General features: G+C 39.3%; 1 protein-coding gene across 4 annotated transcripts in view; it reads right to left on the reverse strand.

Moving 5' to 3' along the window:
- The window catches only part of Secp43 (tRNA Selenocysteine associated protein), a 135,237-nt gene that overhangs the window by 92,655 nt on the left and 14,848 nt on the right, over positions 1-27,734 (reverse strand). For all 4 annotated transcript variants that reach the window (XM_067147784.2, XM_067147783.2, XM_067147781.2 and 1 more), the window contains 2 exons: positions 22,669-22,825; positions 12,284-12,452 (listed from right to left, as the gene is read on the reverse strand). In XM_067147784.2, the coding sequence (XP_067003885.1) occupies positions 12,284-12,452; positions 22,669-22,825 (326 nt within the window). The remainder of the gene's footprint in view (positions 1-12,283; positions 12,453-22,668; positions 22,826-27,734) is intronic.

Below are 27,734 nucleotides of genomic sequence, written 5' to 3' on the forward strand. Positions count from 1 at the left end.
CTTTCTCAATCTTTCTGTCAACTGTCAGGTACAGTTAACACAGCAAATACAACATCACTGAAGGATTTGTAGTGGAGAAGAGCAGCGCCTGAGTTCCTTCATTCACAATGAATTTTACAACGCTTATGGGTAGCAAAAGGAAGTCACGATCGAATAAGTAACGTTGCCAACTCACACGCATTGAAATAAAGACGATTTAGGAGAAAGGCTCGAAAGGACTCAACATTTTTCCTTTTCCTTTGTTTCAGTAGAAAATTATTCTTTCGTGGTAATGTCAGCTTTTCCGTAATAATTTCCCCTTTGATCGTAACTCCGTAACCGTGAGGTGAAATCCGTAATATTTACGGACAATCCGTAATAGTTGGTACCTCTGTATTACACATCTTAAGTACAACCTATAGGCATTACGGTGCACTGTGTGCTGAGACTGCCCGGCGGGTCTCATCGTCCACAAGTAACGCACAGGATTCGCGTTCACTCTGTAACCTGCCGGCGACCTCACTGAATTGGCGGTCTTTATGCAGCATTGTTTGTTTTGATCGAACGTAGTGTTGTGAAGCAGTTCTGCTGATATGATTCTTACAATGACTCGGTAAGTGAGCTGAATTTCTTACTTTCTTACGTTTCAAATGAGTCAAAGATATGTATTAGTTATATTTTGAGACATATCGTACATTATATCACTGCTTGGGGTATCTAGTGAACAATATTGTTTTTTCCAGAATAAATGGCATGGATGTGGAAAATATTTCTAAATTACTCCAAGAGATTATTTCGGAGGACGATGAGGAAAACGAAATTGAAATTAAATCTTGCGAATCAAGCACATGCATTCCAGATCCCCTTCCGTCAACTTCTCATGAGACTTCAAACCGACTGCGGGAAACCCGTTTCTCAGCCGCAATTCTTTCCGTAAGCGATGATGATGCAGAAGACGCAAATGACAGTGGTTCATCGTATGTGGCTTCATCTGAAAGTACAGATGATTCATATGTCGAAGGCTCGGAGGAAGAAGATCAGCCTCGTCCACGTAAAATACAAAAAAGGGACAACCTTCAGCGTCAAGTTAATGGACAGCCACCTGGGGATCAGCTGCGACAACGAACACAACACACGGGGCAGATACTTGCAAATGAACAACCAGGTCAACCAAGCCTTCAAACACCAGTGATTCAGGTAGGACATGGTTCGATGTCACTAGACAACATCTTAAACAGTTCCAACGTCCACCAACAGAGAAAATTCAGAATTTATGTGACAGGGATATGCCAACAGAGATACTCATTAGTAATGACATTATTAACTTGATACTGGTGGAAACAAACCGCAATGGAAAAAGCACAAAACAAAATAAATGGATAGATGTAATGTAACTGAGCCCGAGTTGTGGAACTTCTTCGCACTCATTATTTATATGGGGCTAGTAAGGTACCCAAAAATATCAGACTATTGGTCAAAGCATTTTTTATACCGCAGCGCTTTTATACCGTTATCGTCGCCATAAGACCTATCTGTGTCGGAGCGACGTAAAGCCCCTAGCAAAAAAAAAAATACCGTTAGTAATGACATGTGACCGATTTAAGGATATTTTGAGATTTCTTCATTTTGCAGATAATGCCAAACTAGATAAGTCAGACAAGCTCGGTAAAATTAGACCATTGCTTGACTTTCTTGTGTGTAATTTCAAAACTTTCAAAGTTCCTGGGGAAGCTGTAATAATTGATGAAACAATGGTGCCTTTTCGAGGTCGTTTGTCTTTTAGACAATACATCGCTGGTAAAGCTTCAAAATATGGCATTAAATTGTTCAAGTTGAGCGATTCGAAAGGATACACTTACGAGGTAATTGTTTATCAGGGAAAGGAGACCCATGTTCCTTCTACATCTGATGAATGAGTCAGTAATATTGTTGTTAAAAAGTTAATGCAGGATTATATTGGCCAAGGTCGTACTTTGGTAACAGACAACTTCTGTAATAATTTGTCGATTGCCCAGTATTTGATAGAAAATGACACACATTCAGTAGGAACTCTAAGAAAAAAATTGAAAGGTATTCCCAAAACTGTACTGCTATGTACATTAACGAAGAAGCAAGAGATAGTTGGCAAAGAAAGTAATTCTGGAATTGTTGTAGCAAACTGGAAAGATAAACGTAATGTGAGATTCATCTCTACGAGACATAAATAGAACTGATTGATACAGGAAAAAAGAATAGGAAAGGCGGAAACGTAGTGAAACCTGAAGCAATTTTATACTACAACCCAAAGAAGCAAGGTATTGACTTATCTGACCAACTGAGCAGCTATTTCACTGTACTGAGGAGAACAATTAGATGGTATCATAAAGTTGCACTGGAACTCCTGCTTGGAACGGCTATTGTGAATGCGCTCATTTTACATAATGAAGTAATGGGGGAGAAATTTCAAACTGGAAAATTTAAAGAGGAGTTGGTCATTGGAATTTTGGGGAACAGTGTGAGAAAAGCAGCTACTCTCTCCACTTCTCCCAAACGCCGTCATATTTTGAAGGAAACAGAAGAAAAAGATGGCCGAAATAGAAAAGTACGTAAATGTTGGGCCAGTTGTTATGCAGAACTAGTGAGCATCCATGACAGAACTTATGCTCAGCAGCACTGCAGGAAAGTGTCCACGTACTGTGAGGATTGTCTCAAGAAGCCATCATTGTGCCTGCTTTGTTTTCATAAGCAACACTGAAGCGGTACCTCACATTGTTGCATTCATTCCCTTTTTTTTACCATCAGTGTATTAGTTTAACAAATTATTAACTGTTTTAATAATCCATATGTCATATAATTTTCTTTACATTATTATTATTATTATTATTATTATTAATAATAATAATAACGATGCTGTTAAATATTCAACTCCAATACAACTGATAGTTATGATTTTATGAACAGTGTTAACCTGAATGTCTCTATTCTTATATTTGTACATATTTTCCTCACATAAAATTGAGTAATGGAACAAGCATATTGAATAATTTCTTAATTATCCTAGCTCCTATGTACTCCCTGCATGTCCCACTGTATACGAAGTTAGTTTGCCTTATGTAGAGACAAACCAGAAAGAACGAAAGCATATTCTGTGAACGGCGCGCGATACGGCTCCAGTATATATAATGTGTCATGAAATCGCCGGCAGGTCTCACTGTCCAGAAGTAAAGAGTTGACGTGACCCGCCGGCAGGTCTCATAGTCGCCAAAGTGTTAAGCATCTCCACAATGCTCTATTTGCAACTAGCTCTGTGACTTCATTTAGTTCCACATGTTTCCATTTATTGATAATGCATTTCATTATAATGTTTAACTTTATGAAGATAAAATTGGATGGTAAGCCTACAGTAAATGAAAAGAACTAATCGGGGTAAATATCCATTCATAGGAAGAGGAATTCGGGAATGGAATAGTTTCCAATTTCTTCGAAATCATTTACAAGAATACTATGTAAACAACTACCGTATTTCACGGCATAACCGTCGCCACCGCATAATCGTCGCATCCTTTATTTTCAATACAAAAATCGGACTTTAAACCTTTAATTACATAATCGTCGCACGTCCAAATTTTGTTCACTAATCTGGTTAAAAGGTAAATGGAACTGCAACGTAAGTTGCACATGAATGCGCAATTTAAATACGTGTATGGGCAATTTGGCAACACAGTCACGTTTGAGACATGTTGCACAACGTATAAATAAATAATACCGGTATATGTACGACGCATGGCTTACCGGTAGACTATCGGCAGTTTGACAACGTGGTCGCGAGACAGTGTACTATTTATTCACCACCTACATATTATGAGTTCCCATTTGAAATACTAAGGCTGTAAGTTATCGCTTATCGGCAACGTCGCCAGGAAATACCGGCTAGGTAGGTTGAATGGACCTCGAACCAGCCCTCAGATACAGGTAAAATTCCCTGACCCGGCCGTGAATTGAACCCGAGGCCTCCGTGTAAGAGGCAAGCACGCTACCCCTACACCATGGGGCCGGCTCCTGTGTTACTGCGCACGAAGTGAAATCCAAGACGATAACGCAGATTTCCACGGAATTATTCAGCCGAATTATTTACGATGTCTCAGTTGTCATCGCTAGACTCTTATCTTACTACTACGTCATAAGTGTCCGGGCATGGGATGAAAACTTTTATCCAAGCAGTCAAGATAATTATTATCCAATGCTATTAAAGTTTTATTTTATAAACTCGTCAGTAATGTAATGTAAAATCATCAATAACTGGGAAGAAATATTAACCTAATTACCGTATGTTTAAAAGAAATTGAAAAAAATGAATGTTTGTTACTGACATCTCGGAATACAATCAACTGACAACTATACAGTAGATCTACACCGCGCTCGCTAGAGCTCCGGTTTGCGAGCTTTGCGCAAGCGCAGTAGTGTGTCGCAACCAACGAGCTAAACTGATACAATTGTTGCATGCTTCCTTGCTGCCTAACACTACTGGCTGCTCTGGAATGGACAGATCACAGATGCATTTATTTGTTTCAGATTTACGTGATTACTGTAGACATGTGTGCGTGAGAATGTAAGTTTTTAATTTGTGTTTTGGGTGTTTGCAGAAATAATTTGTTTTAATAGTGAACAATTACGGAAAGTCATTTATATCGCAAAACATTAACGTGTGAAGCATTTATAAGCGATTATGGGTAAATATAGAAACTATTCTGCGGGCTTCAAGCTAAGCGTAATTGCCTTCGCTGAACAGCACGGGAACAGAGCTGCACAAAGCAAATTTTCTGTGAGTGAAAAGTTGGTGCGTGACTGGCGGAAAGTAAAAAACAAGCTAAAAAGCACAAACCCTTCTAGACGCGCGTTTAGAGGTCCTAAAACAGGGAAGTTTCCTATAATTGAATGAAGTAGTGTTTAGGTACGTCAGTGAAATACGTAACAATGGCGGCAGTGTATCATATGAAATGTTACAAATTAAGGGACAGGAGGTAGCGCGCAAACACAACATACCGGTAACTCAGTTTAAGGCGACTCGTGGGTGGATTAAGGGGTTCATGCGACGACACAATCTGTCAGTGCGAAGGAGAACAACACTAAGCCAAAAGTTGCCTGCTGATTACACGGACAAGATTGTAAATTTCCACCGATTTGTCATACGTTTGCGCAAGGAAACTTCGTACTTGCTTTCTCAAATCGGTAATGCCGATCAGACTCCAATCTTTTTTGATATGCCTCGCAACAGCACTATTGCGCTAAAAGGATCACGGAGTGTATTAATGAAAACCAGCGGTAGTGAGGAATTGCGATGCACGGCAATGCTAGCCATTACAGCTGACGGGAGAAAGTTGCCGCCTTACATCATTTTCAAGAGGAAAACGATGCCTAAGAATATACACTTTCCCCGTGGAATTCATGTACGAGTGCAACCAAAGGGTTGGATGGACGTAGAACTCATGCTGGACTGGGTTAAAACTGCGTGGAATAGAAGACCTGGTGCACTACTAAAACAACCAGCTCTGCTTGTTTTAGACAGTTTCCGAGGTCACCTCGTGAACGAAGTGAAGCAAATTCTCACTACAAATAAGACACGACAGATAGTCATTCCTGGTGGCCTAACATCTGCTTTGCAGCCACTAGACGTATGTGTTAATAAACCCTTTAAAGACCACTTAGGTCGATTTTACGAGTGGATGATGAGCGGCGATCAGCAATTGACGCCCGCCGGAAATATCAGGCGTCCACCCTTGGACTTGTTATGCTCGTGGGTGAAGAAGAGTTGGGATCTTATTACCACCTGAACTAGTCTCCAAGAGCTTCAAAAGGACTGGGATTTCGAATGCACTAGACGGTTCCGAAGATGACGCAGTGTGGCAGGGAGACGAAGAATCTGATACTGGTATTAACAGAGGCGAGGACGGCGCATCAGATAGCGAAACCTGCGATAGCGACACCGAAGATTTGGAATAAATTGCGTACCGGTAAGTCCGCATTTCACAACAAAGCGATAATGTTTTGCAAGTGTAATATTTTAACTTTAATACTCAAATTAATGACAAATTAACTTAATACTTTCATTTTTATTTTCAGGTTGGAAAAACGTTCGCCGAATTGTTGCGAAAAATTATGAATTTTGTTTTAGACTATTTTAATTATTTTGATGTATAAACGCGAGTATTACGTGCATCTTAAATTTGTATCAAATACAATTTAGTTATAAATACATTTTTTGAGTAATACAAATACTGGTATTAAATATTCATCGTATAATGGTCGCACCCTACAATTTTTTTCGAAAATTTTGGTATAAAAAGTGCGACGATTATGCCAAGAAATACGGTAATAGGGAATCTGCTACCTGGGCCACAGTCCTATTATGCTATATTAATCATAACATCACTTTCTATAAGTAGCACACATACTGTATAAAGCATTTTCCTAGAAGACATAATATTGCGATTAAACATTTCTTTGAAATAGTGAAACTCTGTTAAGAAATTTTTCAAGGGACTGAAAAAAAAAAAAAAAACTTCTTAAGCAGGAAACTTCTTAAAAGGGGTAATGCCCAAAAACTTATTCTGTACTTTGAAATACATGTGAAACAGCCAACAGATTTCCTTGTTTGTGAACAATACCGAAATAGGCCGATATATAAGAACTGCTAACAGAAAGCCACAATATAAAAATTTGATTATCATGACAATATTTTTAGAGATAAAGTAAAATAATTGAACATACCGTATTAAAATATATTTGATAAGAGAAGGGAACATATTAAGTTATATAAAAATGTTGCAAGGTTTGCTTATTTTAGCAGGCAGAACCATTTCATTCCACGCTTTCCTTTCCTCCGCACTTACAGTCTCTGCTTCGCAACAAATTGTTCTGTAAACGATGTCGGCTCGATTTTTAAAGTGGTCCAGCCACCCGTTCGATGCGGTAAAAGGTACCCTTAATTTGCATGCGGCTTTCTCCTGCACAATAGTACAACTGAAAGGTATGTTTAAACTTCGCTGCTGTTTAAACCACATTAGCAGAGCTTGTTCTATTTCATCGTACTTTTCAGATTAAACTTCCTTACAATTTGCTGAAGTATTCCCTGCAAAAGCAGAGATCTCTTCTTTCTTCGCTATAATACCGTTCAAAGTAGACAGCGGCATCCCCAGCTCCTTTGCCAAGGCAACACGGGAAAGTGTAGATAACTCCACTTTCCTTATAATCTCCACTTTATCTTTTATTGTTAGTGCCATTCGCTTGATATCTTTCCTCTGAGTTCCGCTCATTTTCACTTAAAAAGTTTGTACGTTGATATTACAAGTACAACCAACTTCACCGACTCCTATAATTACGACGCTACACTGTGCTTGGCAATCCGTAGCTTAGGTTTACAAGACGCAAAGATAAGACGTGTACTACAGTTTGTTAGCATGTGCTTTCTATCTTCCTCACACCCCTGACACCTGCTTCAAGGATAACGGCAGCAAATGGGAAATCTAGCAACTTATTCTTAGAGATCTTAGAACCTAGGCCTAAATCGCCCCTGCATTACTACTGGTTGTCACGGCAATGGGCGTAGTTTCTGGCTGTTTCACAAGTACTGCATGGCCAAGCCAGTATTGAGTTTATTTTCCCGCTTCAATCCTCTTCATGCTATAGGTAATGAAGAAAAGAAACACAGGTTCGAAGTTGCAGAAATGAGTGCATGGAAAAGTATCTGGGGTATTACGTGGGAGTGATAAAGGCGCAGTAGCAACGCTAGCATATCTAAACGTGAACAGTTTCTTTCCCCGCGAGAATTTTCATTAATGTCTCCTCATCCTTGTGTTACGTTCTAATAATGCGATGTAATAATTACGAGCGACATGATAATACAATGTTTAGCTGGTATAAAGGTAAAATCAAAAATAACTTTCAATTTTATGCCAACACGTGGTATTGCAATGCGTCTGTGTGCCTCCCACCAACACCCAGTTGGCTATCAACATTCGTTCAACTTCGTAAACGATCGGGATCTTTCGGCCGGCTGTGGCGGCATATGTATCAGCTGGCTGTTGGCAAGTCGGCTGCTTCCTGCATACAGTCGGGAAGTTGTTTTTATTCACCTCACTAATAATGGACACAGAAAATATTATCAGTTTAGTTCAAAAACGTAATTTCCTCTACGGCAAGACCCATAAGTATTATTGCAACAACAACGTAAGAAAGAATGCCTGGAAGGAAATAAGCAAGGGAATGAAAAATCAAACAGGTTAGAATATTCAATTTTGTGGTAGATTAACAGTAATGTTGGGGATAAATACATTTTACGGTTTTTAATTCATGTTTAGACCACCTCGATTAATGACTTCACCCTGTTGCAGCCCGCAAATTACTGCATTAAAGTTTTATCAAACCATCCATTGCGTGCTTTATGTTTCCCACGTAGAATCCCGTTCGATTCTATTCCGCTAGATGGAACGGTGGAGTGAAAATTTCGACTGATGGGTTCAATTCGATTCCACAAGGTGACAGTGAGCATCTGGTGTCCGTGTTGTCATTAGCGTGACGTCCTATGGCCTTGGCAGGCCCGCACATGTTCCGTGACACCAGACACATACCGCGAGCGCGCGACCAGTCTAACACAGGGTACAACTTGCGCGGAGACTGGAGGGTTCTAACCATGCGCTGCTTTGAGCGGACGTTTTCTATCTCAAGGGGCTCTAAAATATGCACTGTTTAACCAGGGAATATATTTACAACGGAACACTTTAAACAGGAAAAATATACATATATCTTAATGCAACTGATCAAGGGACCAAGAATATTACACTTCTTAGGCGGGAAAACTTCTTATGCGGGAACTTCTTAACCGAGTTTCACTGCATACCTGCATACCTCGTATTATGAAGCGAGTGTGTTAGCCATTCCGCTACGAGAACGCTTGGGGTAAGTAGGATACACACACTAAGTTATACGTAGCGTCTGAAAACTGAAGAAGTAGAAAATCTAGCCCATTTTACGAGGTTTGTCCGGAAAATACGTATAAATCCGTCGGGGTGACGTATCACGTATCGTGGAGGCGCCGCCAGGTGGCACTGCTGTTACATGTGATAAATCTCAACAGCAGGTTACTAACTAACTAACTAACAACTAACGTCAGCAGACACTCCCTTTCTATCACAGCAGATTTAAATAATTTAAAGTTCATGCTTTCAACATTATCCACGCGTCACATATGGACATATTTTAGTGCCTACAATATTATCAGTCTCAACCCAACACAATTCACTAGAGGCAATAACAAGCGGCCTGCCTTGTCCTATTCACGCTGTTACCGCTAGCAAATATCTTCACCGGTCTAATGGATTTCAAACTTCAAGTTTATACCCAACAACTCTACAATTAATCCACACTTCAAACATCGAAGTCTTTTTAATGTCTACTATTACAATCTTTTCTAATTTGATAACCCTTATGATTGTTTTTACTTTTCAGATTATCAATATTCATTGTACTTTATGAAAAATTCTTGATGCTAATCGTTATACTATGTTACAGTCTAATTTTAATACTATACAACTATTTTATCACAATTTTACCATTCTTTTAATATAACGAAATTTTTAACCGTTTAAATAAACTCAGGGCCCTGACCTTAGGCTTTGTTATTTATAGCTGATGATGTTCGCAAAGACGAACGAAACATATCCTAAAAACCAATGTACCTCATGAATATTTTATAAATAATTGAGTGCATTATCTTTGTATTGAATACGTGGTTATAAAATAAAAGTTTTTAACTTTAAGGCACTGCTGTTGTCGCCAATCTTCTCAACGCTCAGTTCGAGTCGGAGAGCTCTGCGTGTCAGTAGCAGTGTGCGGCTGCTTGTTGAAAGTTACCCGTTTTCACCTGCCGTCGGTATGGAGCTCTCTCTGATTGAGGAACAGCGCATCAACATCAAGTCTCAGAGCTCGTGTGGCCCGAGTTCGACCGCATTTGGCACAAGGGGGCAGGTGGATCCTTCATCATGACAATGCGCCCGCTCACACGTCGCTCGTTGTGCGTGAGTTTTTGGCCCGAAGCTCAATCACCGTGACAGACCACCCGCCTTATTCACATGATTTAGCCCCTTGTGACTTCTTCCTGTTCCCGAAATGCAAAATGGTGCTTCGGGGGCAGCACTTGGGTGATGTGGAAGCCATCAAGGGAGAAACGACACGGCAACTGAACAGCATCACAACTGAAGACTTTCAACAATGTTATCAACAGTGGAAATGGCGTTGGCAGAAGTGCATCTTGTCTCAGGGAGAGTACTTTGAAGGAGACCATATTGTAATACCTGAATAATTGTCAAATAAAGTTATTATTCAACTTTTATACGTATTTTCCGGACAAACCTCGTAAATGATTTTCAACTAGGTTTTGTTTTTATATCCTTTTAGAGTTTCTTTGTGAAAGCTTGACGTATAAAATGTGTTCCCCATGCTACCGATGCCAGAGGCTGGTGTGACCGTTGCAACTCAAGGGAAGCATCAATGTTCAAAATCCTGCAACACAATATAGATTACTGTTACAGTATCAAGCTTTTTTCAGTATACTAAGCTAATTTAAGTTGTATGTCACCAGAAATACAGCTAATAATGTTCAGCTCTCAAAACTTGCCCGGCAGGTAAAGTCTTATCGGGCCCTCGAAGCGGCCGATAAACTATGCGCCAGGTAACAACGAATTATGCTGCCAATAGTGCTTACCTGGGAGGGGTCCAACGGAAACATCCTTTTACTCGGAGGGCAAGTTACGCGCTACTTTACCAGTAGGTGGTAGAACCGGCCCTAAATGGAGTAACCTTGCCATGCTGGTTTCTTCTACGGCAGTCAGTAATTCAGAGGGAATGTCATCAATTCCAGGTGCCTTGTTCCGATTTAGGTCTCGAACAGTTCTGTCAAACTCTGACCTCAAAACTGGGTCTCCCATTTCATCAGCATCAACACCCTCTTCTTGTTCCAGAACCAAATGATCTACATCTTCACCTTGATACAACTGTTGGATGTGTTCCTGCATCTTTCTGCTTTGTCTTCTTTCTCAAGAAGTGGCTTTCCATCTGAGCTCTTAATATTCATACACCTAGATTTCCTTTCTCCAAGGGTTTCCATGATTTTCCTGTATGCATTTCCTAGGACCATACAACTTTCAACATTCTTGCGCTTCTCCTTCAGCCATTCCTCCTTAGCTACTTTGCACTTTCTATCCACTTCATTCTTTAATCGCCTGTATTCTTTTCTGTCCTCTTAATTTCTAGCATTCCTGTATTTTCGTCGTTCATCAATCATTCCTGTATTTTCGTCGTTCATCAATCAGGTCTAGTATATCCTGAGTTATCCACTGATTCTTAGTTGATCTTTTCCCCCTTCCTAATATTTCTTCAGCAGTCCTGCTAACTTCATTTTTCATTACTATCCACTCTTCCTCTATTGTGTTTCCTTCAGCCTTTTCATTTAGTCCTTGTGCAACATGCTCCTTGAATCAATCCCTCACACTCTTTTCTTTCAAACTGACATACTGCTGAAATTCTTGAAGATTTTTCTCAAAATCCTGTGGAAGCTTTTGGCATATTGTTGTATGGAATCGTAGAGATAAGCCCACCCATTTCATAAAGCAATCAACCCACCCACGGCTAGCCTTAAACTCTTGCCGCGGTATATTAAGAACTGCAACCACCTCTTTTGCTTTGTTTGTTACGGAGTCACTAGTCACTTTCCAGTAGCAGTACAAATAATGTCAATTTCTGTTTCTTTTATACACAAACATTACTCTCAGCTACACTGAAGTCTCGTCTCGCCCTCCCATTACCGTATTTTCCAGCATAAGGAATTACTTTACGCTTGAAAATATCATACGATGCTCTTCTCTGCTTGCCTTCTATTTCGTGACTAACTAATGCAAACCCACTACGCACTAATAGGCCAACAATAATGTAACAAAGTTGAGAATTAAACAATGATGTTGCCGGTGAATGACAGATTCAAGTGTGTACCAAAACGCAATGTGCCATCGAATCTTATGCGCACCCAAATTTTGAATATTGCATAAGTCTTTTTTTAAAAAGGTGCGCATTAGATTCACGTAAATACGGTATTTATATTTAACCAATGGTTTGGTTTATACTAGGTACAATGGAAAAATTAGGATAATCCATGGTTTTCTATAATTCACAGAAATTCATGCATTAATTACCGCAAAAAACCGGAAGCGCACTGTATCCAAAAGCACAAAATTCTAATAAGAAATTGAATAATCCTTTTCTACATTTCACTTACCTTGAAGCCTGAAATCTGTGTATTTTTGGCACAGCATTACTTATTTTAATAGGTTTACCACCCAATCCTTTATAACCATTCATCTGTGTAAGGCATGCCTTTTGCTCATCCTCATTAGCAAATCGAATGAAACCGTAGCCTTTGCTGTATCCAGCATTATCCAAGATCACTGAAAAGACCAAATTTAAATTAATGGCATAAATATCTTGAGAAAGAAAGAGCATTTTTAAACTAAGACAACGATTTTAAGTAAAATAATCTCACTAAGTAATGATACAAAGTACGTGAGACCCAAGGAATGGTGAGAATTAAAAGGAAGTTAAAAACTTTACGTTAGAAAATAATTCATGGACAAACGAAACTCTAACAAAACCAAAACCGAATAAAGTATGTTAAGAATAAAAATTTGTAATCTTATAATAATTCACCCACTTGATGTATACCCCACCATTCATCTTCCTTACTAGACTGCAATTGCAATCTTGACACTATGAGTCTTGAATTGAATTTATTGATGATAATTTACATGCCACTGAGTCTGAAAAGCCCCTTTATGTAGCGTCTTCTTATGATAGAATACAGGTTTATGAACACTAACTATATTTTTATAATATTAAAATAATAAATAATAAAATGAAAATAATATTAAAATATTAAACATATAAACATATTCAGTCACCAAACCCCTGAATGAGAGGAACAGTACTGGCTACTTTCCAGGTCACAGGAACCAGACGCAGGAGCAACAAGCAGATATCCATTTATGGAAAGGCACACAAAGGATCAAAGTTGTCATCTAATGGCAAGGGTCTCAGATTTTACTTGAACTTAGTATTCCGACATAGTTTGCAAAGGTGTGGGGACCAGATCAAGTATCATGATCCAAGCCAAAAGAACAAACTGTACGAGTACTACAGGGAGACCCCCCTCTGCTGTTTAACATCGCCACGATGGATGTGACAAAAAAACAAACAAACAGAAGACACCTCCATATTAAATTATGCAGATAATATGGCTCTAGCATTCACGTCACAGGAAAAGCTGCATGAAGCGTTTGATAAACTTATTACCTGGACAAAAAAGAAAAACTTGAAGACTGTTCTGGTTACTTTCAGAAATGGAGCAATATAACTTACCAAACACAGAACTTGCAAGAGTGAACAGCTATAAATATTGGGAATGACTCTGCAAACAACTAGGAAATATTTCATAAAACACATCAAGAACAGAGTTAATTAAGTGATCGCTGCTATGAGTGACATCAAACTACTTCAAAAGCTTTTAGTTCAGACATCAATCTGTTTATTTCACATGAAGATTTCCCCTATCATGACATGGAATGGAAATAATACAGGATTATCTTATGAAAACAAACCTTAAGTTGATCGAAAAAGTGAAATTTAAAGAAGACACTTTGCCTATCAAAGACCACTACCTCAAGACTAATCTACAATCTAAATCGAGAACCTTTCTTAAAAGAACTCCGACTGCCTGTTCTGCTGATAATTCCCTTCAGTCGTGGTGCCAGCTACCACATAAAGGAAAAGGAGTAGTGTTATATTCAGACTGCCCGAAAGCAATCTCCTGGATGACTCATAAATCACCTCTGTTCTCTTCTGAATACATAAATGCAGTGAAGATGACATGCAACCTCACCGCAGTCAGGTCGGTTCCCGGTAGGTCGTTCAACACAACGCGTTGCCACCAAAATGGCTGCAACGAGACAGAAATCCTTGGACATGTGCTGGGATTCTGCCGGAGCACTGAACTAATGCGCAACCACCGACACCACCGTGTAAAATCGTCGATTGCTCAAGGCTTGAGACAGCGTGGATGGGAGGTGCACTGTGTCTCTACCGATGACTCTAATCGGAGGGCGGACATTGTAGCCATCAACAGAGAGGACATTAAAGCGATGGTCTTAGATCCCACCATTCGCTTTGAAAGGGACCTGGATCAGGCTCGGGATGTGAACCTAGAAAAGCAAGCTATTTATGTTCCATGCTTGCCTTACCTTTCATCTAAGTATAAAATATTTATCGATCGGTGGATTGTCAGAGGCCTGCTATTCGGAGCAAGAGGCGCCCTCCCTAGCCAGACATCGAACTTCCTACAAAACTTGAAAGTTCCATTCTGCGAGTTAGAAAAAATAGTAATACAGATACGGAGGGACACACTGCAAATCATTCACTTCCATCTGTACCTGAGAATGTGATTGACATTCCTCCCCCCACTAACCCTGGGAAAAAAGAAGATAACAGCTTCAATGATAAAACTGATATTTTTTAACTCCACTGAAACTGTATTCCGGATCAAATGGCCACCCTCATTGGAGGACGGATGATTTATTTCTTTAATAAATCTCTCTCTCTCACGGGCTTCTTTGTAAATCTTTCTGAGTTTTGATCTCCTGGATAGCCTGATTTCTTTCTTGGTGGTATGTTTTTTACGGCCAGATGCCCTTCCTGATGCCAACAATGTTTGTGGACGTGTTGCTTCAGTTTCTTTGATATATTTATGCTGAAAGTGCCTTGCTCTTGAAAACAGATTTACAGCTTGTCAACTAATATGCCACTCACTGATAAATCCACATCAATTGTATAGCTGTGTGTAGAGCTATGTATAGACTGCAATACACAAGCTGTAGTTTTCCTTCCGCTGTGAAATAGTGTTGACATTAAAGCCATTTATATCAAATTGTGATAGTATATGCTCTTTTAAAGTTTGCATTTGTGACAGTCGGTTCTTATTTTTTGAAAGCTGCTCCTTGTAATACTACATTCCAGTTCCGGTTCCGTTGTCCTATGCTGTTCCTCACAGAGTCCATCCATTGTAATCTTGGTCTTCGTTCTCTCTTCCCAGTCATCTGTCTTTCCAGTACTTGTCTTGGCAATCTTTCTTTCATTTGCTTGACATGTCCAAACCATCTCAATCTGTTCTGTTCCAGTGTCATTTAATGTCTGCACATTTATCTCTTTCCGTAGGGCCTATCTCTTCATTTCTCACTCTATCCCTCCCTGTCTTCTGTACCACACTCCTCAGGAAATTCATTTCAGCTGCCTGTACTCGAAGGTAAGTAATATCCCTTGTACACAACTTCTTTAGCCCTCATTGTTACATCATTATTCCATACCAGGTGGTAAAAGGCACTTCTCTCATAAAATAATCTACAAGATAACAGCACTCAAAGCAGTCAGCCAGCCAGGTGCCAGTAACGTGACTAGTGTGATCTACAAACAGCTGACTCTCAAATAGCAATTGAGGCCTTCACGGCCGGCGCTACAAATCACATAAGTGTTTTCCGGGCTTGTAGGCCGTGGTCCAGGAGTACGTGAATGTCCTGATGTTTCACCAGACAACATTCAGCATAGTCAAGGGCTCCGACTGACTTTGATAGCAGCGGAGCTCTCAGTGGAATGAAGTGTTCTGATTCCACCTCATTATATAGTGCAGGCTACGGTATGCTGCTTGCCTATTGGTCTGCCATGCTGGGGAAGTGGGATCGCTGATTGGCTGTTCTTAGGCCAAAGACAGGCAACTGATCATCCGTTGCTATATCTGCTCTGCCGCTGGTATCGTGTCTTCCAGGATTTAAAGATTTCAGGACTGGAAACCAGGCTCTGTTTACCCGTTCAGATTCCTTCAGACACAAGGTGGAGGTAAATATCGTTCCTCTCCACCATTCCTCATCTAATACTAAGTTCCAGTGCAGGTTACAGCTTTACACAGGGTCTGTTTGGCTGAGTCATCATAAATCAGAACCCAAATCAGCAGGTTCGAACCTAGTTCAAGCTGGAGATGCTCCATGCCAGCCTCGCATCAATAGTATTGCTGGCATGTAAAAGAATTCTTGTGGGACAAAATTCTAGTACCATGGTGTCTAGTGTAACAGGTAGCTAATGGGGCATAAAAAAAAAACACACACACATTACAGTAGACCCTCATAATCCACTTTGTAGATTAACTGTAGTGATCTAAAAAATATACAGTAGAACCTCGATAATTCCAAATCGGTTAATTCAAAATCCCACCTAATTCGAAAAAGGTCTCGATCCCTAAAACATGAGGTATAGTTTCGCATGTTATTTAAATTGTTTAATTCAAAATATGGATAAATCGTAATTCAAAGAACAATGTTGGTCCCATTACCGAAATTTCAGACTTTTAATTCAAAATTGCCTTTACATTTGAAGAGAATAGCATTTTAAAGCGTAACTTAAATTCAAAATTTATCTGCGTCATGCTAGAACGCATCTTCCGTTCCGTACTTTCACTTCAGTGTGCTTCATATTTGCAAAGTTCGTGCAAAATCGTCTCTCTTTTTGTATTCAGCGTTTTAAGGAATACCACAATATCACGCAGCAGGCAGTGTGCGGAGAATCAGAATCCACGAACACGAACAATGACGACAGTTGGCTTATATGATCAATTCGTACGCACCGAACAACATTGTCAATGCTGATGTCTGAATTGTGTGCTTTTTTCTTTCGTTGCGTGAGGTTATGTTTGCCAGTGATTTATCAAAGCATTATTTGAATAATGTAAATGCACCCTGTTGGATAAATTTTGGTTTTTTTTTTTTCCATGGCCTTTCAAAAGTTTAAACCGTGAATCAAAGTGATTGCATGCATGAATGGGTCTGAATACTCTGTGACAAGAGCCTCTGACTAACTCTGATCAAGGAAGAAATGTTTATGCTTGATGTCATCAATGGAATTAATCGGAGACATAATATGATGATTAAATACGGGGGTGAACAGTTGACGCAACTTGTTCACCAATTAATTGTGGAAGTTTGAGAAACAGAACAAATGCCAGAGCACTGGAGCTTAGCAATTATTTGCCCAATTCATAAGAAGAAAGATAAAGCAAATTGTGAAAATTATAGAGGTATATCTTTGCTTAGTGTGGTCTATAAGGTCTCAGCCAAGGTTTTGCCTATGAGACTCACTCCACTGGTTGAGCAGATTCTATGAGACTACGAAAGTGGCTTTCGACACGGTAGATCAACAACAGATCACATCTTCACTGTCAGGCAAATAATGAAGAAATGCTATGAATATAATGTGAATGTGCATCAGCTGTTTGTGGATTTTCTGCATGCTTATGATAGTGTGAAAAGGAGGAAACTGTATCAAACGCTGATGATGATGCTTGTTGTTTAAAGGGGCCTAACATCGAAGGTCATCAGCCCCTAATAGAACGAGATAAACGACATGAGAGATGATGTTAAAATTTTAAAAACATATCCACTGACTAGAGTTTTAAAAAAAATGATGGAGAAAAATGAGGGTGAGATTAAAACAATCAGTGGATCTAATGCGCAATGCCTTATTTTCTAATAAAATAAGAGAATCTACGGGAAAACAAAAGAATAAGGCATTGCCTGGTAGTACATAATTGACGAGAGACGTTAAAATAACACATTAAAATACGCAACACAAACTAAAATTAAGTCAATAGGATAAAAGCGAAAGTGACACAAAATACACTAGGACAAAGGACAGCATCACACACGATAAAACAGTCCACTATCCCTCATAAAGCGGACGACAAGGTCTGCTGACTGCTCGTCATCACGCAAGATAAGGGAGATAGTACTCGGAAGGTTAAGACTACGGCGCAGATCGACCAGGTCCACACACTCCGTAAGGATGTGCACCACGGTAAGATGGTCGCCGCAGGTACACACCGGAGGCGGTTCTCCTTTCAAAAGATGCGAGCGAGTCAAGATACCGTGGCCGATCCGAAGACGACATAATACCATGGCTTCCCTCCGCGAAGCCCGAAGGGAAGTCCTCCATACCTTCATTGTTCCTTTTATCGCTCTCAGCTTATTGGGAAGTGGAATGGCCTGCCACTCCATCTCCCAATGGGACATAACAAGATGTCGCAGCTGGGAGCGAGTATCACTTACTGGAACCTTGAAAGGCAACGGGGGCAGTGTAACTGCCTCCTTGGCAGCCTGATCTACTAACTCGTTTCCCTCTATGCCCATGTGGCTTGGGAGCCACAGAAACGTGATTCTGGTGCCAGCATCCCAACACCCGGCCAGCAGGTCCTGGATTAGCTGCACCAGAGGGTGCCGAGGGAAACAGGTATCTATAGACTGGAGCAAACTCAAGGAGTCAGTACACAGAAGAAAGTGTCGGCGCTCATTGTACAGTGCGTACCGCAGAGCCTCACAGATAGCATAGAGCTCTGCTGTGTACACACTACAGGTTGCCGGAAGAGCAAAGCGGAACCTATCATTGTCAACAACGAACGCACAGCCCACCTTTGTATCTGTCCTTGAACCATCCGTGTAGACGACGACTGAACCTGGATAGCGGCCAACAACGGACAGGAAGAGCCTCCGATAAATCGAAGGGTCCGTGTTTTCCTTTGGGCCAGTGTGCAGATCCAGGATTATTTCGGGTCGTCGTACGATCCACGGAGGTACCCCACTTCGTTGTCTGACAAGGCAAGGAACCGAAGGTACGTCAAACAATTCGGAAATGCTATCCAAGCGTATCCCAACTGGCCGCGTCGCTCGAGGACGAGCAGCGTACAGCAAACGGTTGCCATTGTTGAACACGCAAGGATAGCTTGGATGAAGTGGCATCTGTCGCAAATTTGCAGCATATGTAAGTAGAAGTTGCTGGCGCCTCAGGTGTAAAGGCGGCACACCAGACTCAGCGAGCAGGCTAGCGATGGGGCTTGTACGAAAAGCTCCTGTCGCCAACCTAACCCCGCTGTGGTGGATACTGTTCAGCTTCGCAAGAACGCTTGGTCTTGCGGAGCCATATGCTGCACTGCTGTAGTCTAACCGGGATAAAATGTGTGCCCGATAGAATCGCAGGAGCACCGTGCGGTCAGCCCCCCAAGAAGTGCTGCTAAGAAACTTAAGGATATTAAGCTTCCTAGTGCATTGCACTTTTAACTGCCGCACGTGTGGCTCCCACGATAATTTACTGTCAAAGAGGAGCCCAAGAAATCGGTAAGTGTCAACAACTGGAAGAACGACGTTGTCTAAATAAAGCTCAGGATGGGGACTGTATCAAACAATGATGGACATGGAGCTTCCAACTAAATTGATAAGACTGGTACAAATGACCCTAACGGGTACTAAATGCATGGTTAAAATAGAAGGAAATCTTACTAAAGAGTTTGAAGTAAACCAAGGTTTGCGGCAAGGGGATGTGTTATCTACCCTACTCTTCAATGTGGTTTTGGAGCGTGTGATGAGAAAGGTGGAGGTCAGTAATCCAGGCAGTACGCTGTTCAACCGTGTAACACGGAATCTGGCGTATGCTGATGACGTTGATATGCTTTCTAGAAGATTGAAAGACCTAGAGGAAGGACTGGATAGATTAGAAAAGGAAGGAGGAGAAATGGGCCTAAGAGTGAATAATGCCAAAACTCATTACCTGTTTGCATCTAGGAGGACCATAGTTAGGGAAGACAAGTGCATACAATTGAATGGGATTAACTACGAGAGATGTGAAAAGTTTAAGTATTTAGGAGTGCTGGTGACAAAAGATAATGACATGAAAGAGGAAATAAAAGCGAGGATTGCTGCAGGCAATAGGGCTTACTTAGCTTTACTGAAAGTGTTTAGATCACGCAGCCTTGGTAGAAGATTAAAGTTGATAGTCTATCGAATAGTATTACGACCAGTGGTAACTTATGGTTCTGAAACATGGACAATGACCAAGGCAGATGAAGAACTGTTGAACAGATGGTAGAGAAAAATACTGAGAAAGATTTTTGGCCCAGTGAAGGAAGGGGAATTTTGGAGAAAAAGGAAAAACAAGGAATTGGAAGAACTCTATGGACATCCAAGTATCGTAACCGAAATAAAAAGCAACAGATTAAGGTGGTTTGGACACGTGGAGAATGCCGGATAATAGGGTGTCAAGAAGATCTACAAAGGAAATCCAGGTGGTGGAAGATGGAAAGGAAGACCTCGGAAAAGATGGCTGGATGAGGTGGAGGAGGATTTAAGAAAGATGGGAATAAGATGATGGAGGAGGCGTGCAGAAGATCGTGAAGATTGGGCTAGAATCGTCAGAGAGGCCAAGGCCCTACAAGGGCTGTAGCGCCGAGGAGTAAGTATAATATGAAAATGTTTTGGACTACAGAACTTGTTTTAGAATCCCTTATATTTTTCACCGTAATGTACCAAAATCTATTTGAGATCATACTCACCATTCTACATTTTAATGACAGCACCCAGGAGCCTGTTTCACAAGACATCACAGTCTAAAACAACATTAGAATATAATATTTGCACTCCAGTTAAGTTTAACAATTTCCTTCTGATTAAGATATTTGATGTTCATGTCGAAGTGTCATTCCTATCAAGAAACAATTTTAGGGCCAACAGTGTAATGGGACAGTCTATCGTGGGAGGTGAGAGCAAATGTGTGAAATATACCTGGCTCTGACAAAATTATCTTTCTAGGAGACTTCAATGCCTGGGTTGTTCAGACTCTGCAATCTGAGCAGAACCCATCAGTAAACGTGACATTTGCAAGGGTAACTTGAATAGCATCCTCATGCATACTGAATGTTCAGAACTAAGTCTCAGCATTACAAATACACCCTTTTGCACCGAGAACAAGTTAAAAACGACATCATAAAACCCTATATCAAAAAGCACTGGCATCTCATTATGTAATAGTGTGTGCCAAGAGACAAAAGCGATGTACAGATTACAAGGGCCATGAAAAGTGCTGATGGCTGCTGGACTGAACAGCAATTTATATGTCTGTAATGGCTGAATGTCTTGAGCACAACTGAAGTAAAAGAAACAAACGAGACAAAATGATCATCAAACTTGCAGAACCTTTAAAGTGAAAAACTACCATAACCAGATGACACTGAACATCATTGGGCAGTTCTCTCAACCTAGGAGGAAAGAATGAAGTTCAGAATTGGCACAGAAAAAAAAGACTAGATTAATTTTGATAAAGTACATAACAAAAACTAACTTATTATGTACCACAGAAATGCATTAAATGTCGACCAGCACAAAGGTTGAATAGTCAGCATTGCAACCTTTGGTGCGATTTCTGCTCAGGTCTGAGAATTTAGTCGCATCTCATTAACTCCTCTGGCTCGGTGATAGAACACACCACACCACCAACCATCACAGAAACACGCTACAGTGAATATATCCTTCTACATATGAACAGCATCAGGAAGGGCATAAGCCATATAAGTGGATCAAAACTTTATTAAGCACAGGCACTATTAAATTGGAGAGAAGGAGAGGAACAAATGTAGTAACTGTTATTTTAAAGTTGTAGGCCTAGTTTGAAAATACGAACAAACAGAAAATCCAAGCAACTTTAAATTTAACACGTTGACTGCCAGAGTGGTACATTGTACCGCTGAGTAAGTATCTTGCGAGGCAACGGGGCGTACAAAGTCTGCTGATAAGTGTTATGTGACTTTCCCTTCCAGGCCAGCAGACCGCTGAGCTGTTCATTTTGCTATGCTAGCATACCGCTATTGCCTCACAGCAAATCCTGGCCTGCTGGTTTCCAAATTATTATTTTTATATATTTCAAATTCAATTTGGTAAAGCATTTTTAGTCTTGCAAAACATAACAGATCAGCTTGAAATAGACACTACTTACCACAATTCTCAGACTGAACAAATAGCATCATTATCCCCTGAGTTCATGAAGTATTTAACACACACCCTACTGTAGAACTACGAGTGCCTTGGGTTTGTAGTGTTAAGCACTAGTAAACAATTCGTGGCACAGTCTGTTGGCTACAATGAGTACTAACAAGCAACACAACCTTCTAGTAGCACTAGATTGTTCTGCTCTAGCCATCTAGCCAAAATCGTGCAGTGAACTTTTCTGTGGGGCCACGGTGGTACCTTGGGGTGCTACAAATTTTTATTGTATTTAGTATGTATACTGAACACTTAAGTGAAATATCACTTGGAATATTGTTTAACTTCTGATTTACAATATGCACAGTAGAAATAAAGTTTTTTTTTTTTGCTATTTGCTTGACGTCGCACCAACACAGATAGGTCTTATGGCGACGATGGGACAGGAAAGGCCTAGGAGTGGGAAGGAAGCGACCGTGGCCTTAAGGTATCGCCCCAGCATTTGCCTGGTGTGAAAATGGGAAACCACAGAAAACCATCTTCAGGGCTGCTGACAGTGGGGTTCAAACCCACTATCTCCCGGATACAAGCTCACAGCTACGCGACCCTAACCGCACGGCCAACTCGCCTGGTGAAAGAAAGCTGGCATATTTCTTGCTACGTGTCCTGGCAGTCAACGTGTTAAGTTTGTGATACCAGAAACCTAAAATTCTTCAATGCAGGAAAAATACTTACTGTAGTTTTATAGTCATTTTAGCAGTTTGATTTTTACCTTTAGCTGTCCTGATGGACTGGTAACGGGATGCAAATGTTCTGTAAAGCGTATAGTCATCAACTTCAGGTGTAAGATCTCCAACCCACAAAGAAAATTCACGGTCAAGTGAGGGACGACCTGTTGTTCCTGCATGATTCAACTTGAAACGAACAGGCTGCAAAAAACAAAATATTAAGTAATCTCGCTTTATAATAGTACAGATACATAGTTAGGTAGAAAAGGATATGTAAGATACTCCACATATTATGCAGCCTAACCTTAAAAGTAACTAAAATGGTTTAAAAGAAATAACTTCAGAAGTCCAAGAGTTAAAACTGCAAAAGGTTATGTAATGATATAAACATAGTTTTCTGACTACTGTTAGTGAAAGGCTACGTAAATGAAAACCTCCCCAGAATAATGTTCCATAATCCAGTTTTTAGGAATCTGAGTTGTTGTTCTTAAGAAGCTTTCTCTTAACAGAGGTTAACAGCCCACATAGCCAGCTATGAATGTGATGTTGCAGCAAAGAAAGCTTCTTCCGACGGTCAGTTGTGCCACCTTCAAATGTCCTTCAGTCATGAACTCCTCTGCGTTCCAACAGATCACCCTCTTCCCTTCAATTATAAGCAGTGCTTAGTACTTCTCAAAATGTGCCTTAAACATACCTGCCAACTTTACAAAACCAAAAATCAGGAAAAATTGGGAGGAATCAGGAGATACAATTGCTCAAAACTGCTTATTCTACATATCTTGCGCAATACAGTACAATGGTACCGTATATTATAACACTTACTGTCTTAAAACACGACTGTTGTTATATGAGGCTTAGGGTCATTTTCCCCAAATGAGTTTAAACGAAGTTTATTTTAATCTGGTTTAAGTCTGAGTTTAAACTAACTTTCATTTTCCCCATATTGGTTTAAACTTAGTATCAAATTTAAACTTAGTTCAAAGTTAAACCTTCTATATTGTAGGTTTAAACTGCTGTTTATATTCAACCTTCTTGACATTTTATTAACATATCTATGATTTTCCTAGTAGAAGGGTTAGTTTTGACTGCCAGTACTGCAGCACTTTAACAGAAAATGTACTAAAATTAGAACGTAGTATTAGCATTAGAAAAATGGAAGAATTTATTGAAGTCTTTGGTTAAATAGGAAATAATTTTGATGTGGGTGTGAGGTTAAGAAGCCGCATTCCAACAAAAGTTTACAATCTTGGAAAATTGTGTGTAACGGAGTATTTTGATTGATGTATAATTCATAAGCAAACAACAAGGATTGTCTAGTATCAAAGGAGGATTCATTTAAAATGTCAACTGCGCGAAATAATGCTATTTTGCTAGAAGCAATGATTCTGGTTGCTCTAAGATATTATGCAGCAGGCATTTCTCATTAACGAGGACAACAGACCTTAAAATGCAGTCTCCTTATAATATTATATAAAATACTGTTGGTGATATAAATACTGTAATGTGTAGTATAAATACATTCATACATAAGTAGTGTAATACGTGCATTCGTCGTGCGGTGTCAGGTGGCTGTGGTCGTTAAAGCGTTAGGTCAGCATCGTCCGAAGCCATGGTTAGACGGTTCGAATCCACTTTATCGAAAATATTTTTACCATCAGAATGTTGGCCGGCGCGGTAGGAGAGGTGGTGGTATACAATTTCTAATCACTAGATTATATAGTTATATGATCAGAAATATAATAAAGTGTTTCATGCTTGCTAGTAAACTTGTAATAAAATAAATTATAGTTAAGAATGTTTCATTGTAACTATTACCAGCATACAGCAATAGAAATATTAATGTTATAGGCAGAAGAGTATTACACTATAAATTGAGGATAGTTATGTCCACCTTTTCAATACAAAAACAATGTGACGTCATTAACACATCACATATTTATTACCTTTTAAACACTGGGACCGCTTTCGGCATTATTTGTATGCCATCATCAGCCATAGGAAACTTAGTGACAAGGCCTAAGTACAATATTAACATAACTTACAACAATACATACATATATATATATATATAAAAATGAACATATTCTTACAAAGACTATTAAAATTTTTGGTGTACACCATAAAACCTTAGATTAAAATTGGTAGCATATTTTATGCGACATATTATGACTTACAGCATCATTATTGCCGAGTCGTCACACCGTGTTGCTACTGTCTTCTCTGAATAATTTCTCACATTTAACTGCTTATCAAAATACTCCTTCCATCTTTTCTTTATTTTCTCTTCCATCAGCTTTGATAAAACACTTTCCTTCCTATTACTTCGTATAATTCCATACGGCATTCTTTTACTGTCAGCTCCAACCGTTTCCATCTTTTGTGTAAATTCTTCCCAACTTCTCTTACTTATTTCTTATATTTCCTATTATTATGAAGATACTTCCCTCTGCTTTCTTAATTCTATTCCATTCTTGCTATGCTTTCTTCTTTTTTTTTTCTTCACTGCTTCTCTCACGTCATTCCACCACGGTGTCTTCTTTTCTCCAGAAATTTAATTTCTGCACTTTTATTTTACTATCTCCTTTAGTGTTTTCCATTTTTCCCACTCTCATTTTTAATATCACAACTCTATGATCTTCATCGAATGCTTCATTTGGTAAAGCTGTTATATCCATACCTGCCAACTTTTAGAAATCGAAAATAGGAAGATTTTTTAAAATTGGATTTCATCACGTATATTCCACCACAGTCTCGATAAAAAAAAGGACAACATAAAAGGCATACATATCTACAGTTTCAAGGTGAGTTGACCATTAATATTTAAAATTTTAAACTAAGAAAACATAAAAACTGTTACAAGATAATGTAACAAACACGGAACAAATTACATAACAGATTCCTTAATCAGACAGTAACATGAACAGAAATTTCATTTTATAGGTATCTCTAAACACTTGGAGATAACGCTTGTTACATTTTGTGACCATAATGTGAAGAGAGAATATCAGAAACTGTCACCAAACACAGCTCTCTGATATACATTCAAGGCATTAAAATTATGAACAAAGTATGAACACAACTGCACTGAAATACGCGAAACGATCACATACAAACATCAATGTCTCATACATTGTTAATATACGGCATCGACAGGGAGAGAAGCACAGAACCGAAAGAAAAATTACTTGGCCTACAACTCCAATGGAACTACGCACAGAAACGATGGTTAACAGTGCACGAACCACACAATAAAAAACTCAATATTTCATCCTGATTAATGAAGCCGCTACGTCGCTAGCCTCTCTCACTTGCAGGACGATTACCGTCCTGAATCCTCAGCTGTAAAACACACACGATGCTGTAACGATCAGGAAACACGATACACAAAGGCGACAAATATGCTACACTCACCAAGTAAAGCATCAAATTAATACGCTTAAAAATAAGGTCAAATAAATATGAAAATTTATTTGTTCCACCTTTTCAATACATAAAAAGAATTAAAACTGTAGGGACATGTTTCGCTTTTCAATCAAGAGCATCATCAGCCTATATCTCAAACTGAAAGGTAAATAATCAGGTACCTGATTGTAATTAAATTAAATATAAATGTGAAGATGATGTTACAAATGGTGAGCGAAATGGTTGACAATAGTTTAAAGACTGAAATGTGGATAGTCGTAAAATTTATACACCCTCCTGAAAGTCCTTGTTTAAATATAGCAAATAGGTGTCCTGTGGAGTTTGAGGGCGTAATAGAAAACTAATAGATCCTAAACATATTGATTAACACATTAATGAATAAAATGTAGCTGACAATTCCAAATGGTGCATTAATACATTGCTCACTTCAAGTGAGGTCTACAGTAAATTGCAATGTTGAAACAAGAAGAGTAGTACAGAAAATTTATCAGTGTTAAATATTTCGAACGTCGGGAATAAATCAGAGTGGAGTTCAGATCCAATTCTTATAATTTTTATAGCGTAGAGATGCTTCTGTGGTCCATTTTAAGTGAGGTTTATCCAGAAGTCCGAGAGAAGAAGGGTGCTTGATGGTAAGTGGCTTGTCAAATGGTAGTTGGAAGGAGTAACTTGTGTAGAATTGAAAGAGAAATTAGGATTGAAGTCTGAAACAAAAGGAGAATTGTGTGTTAAAGAAAGGAGAGTTTAAAGAGAAAATGAAGTGTGTAAATCGCTTACCTTTTTAGTAATGTTGGAATAGGTTGGCTTAAAGAAGAGTTTAAGAGAAAATGTTGTTTGTAATTTCATTTTATTTTCAATTGTAATTGTAATAATTGTTAAGCTTTTCTATCTTCCTTGAAGTCACCTTGGAACGTGGTTTATCATTTGACTTTTTCTCAAAATTATTGAGTAGAATTTTGTTTGTACAGAGAGATACACTTTCAAGTTTGTTTAACAGTGTGTTGTTAAGAGAACACTTACATTCAGCATTATGTATGTCTGATTTCTCTAATTTTGACAAACTTATTTTTGAGCAACAAAGAGTTGTTTCCCACATGACATAAAATGCTGAATGAAATTTTTTACAAGAAGAGAGACTGCATGCCACACCAATCCAACTGTAAATACAACTACCTCAGATGGCAAAGTGAGTTTACCCCTATCCAGTTCCTTAACAAAATCATATGATGGATCTACCTCAACTTCCTTACTTAACTGAAGCCATACACTACATACGGTATATCACATTTAGACTTTTGTAAAACCTTTCTAGCTGCATACCCTCCTACATAGGTCAGTATGGGCAAAGTATTACAAGGAATAACATCCATTTCGAATGGTACATCCAGAATTTCAGAAAATTGTTGTAAATCAAAATTACAATCTTGCTTCTCTTTAACAGGTCTCAAGGTTTTTAAGCTTATATTCTGAGCTGCAAACAGTACATCATTTTTGAACCTTAGTTTCCTTTCATTTTCTAGAACCTGAATGTAACTAATGTAGTAATTGGCACCACTTAGCTGTCTGTAGGATCCACAACGACCTTCTAGGCTGTCACTTTGAAATTTACCCAACAAGATATAATCCACCCTATATTTGTCAAACAAATATGGAATGATCTGAAGAAAAGATTCAGTTGTTACAATCA

Source organism: Anabrus simplex, chromosome 5, assembly GCF_040414725.1.
Source record: "Anabrus simplex isolate iqAnaSimp1 chromosome 5, ASM4041472v1, whole genome shotgun sequence".
NCBI lineage: Eukaryota > Metazoa > Arthropoda > Insecta > Orthoptera > Tettigoniidae > Anabrus > Anabrus simplex.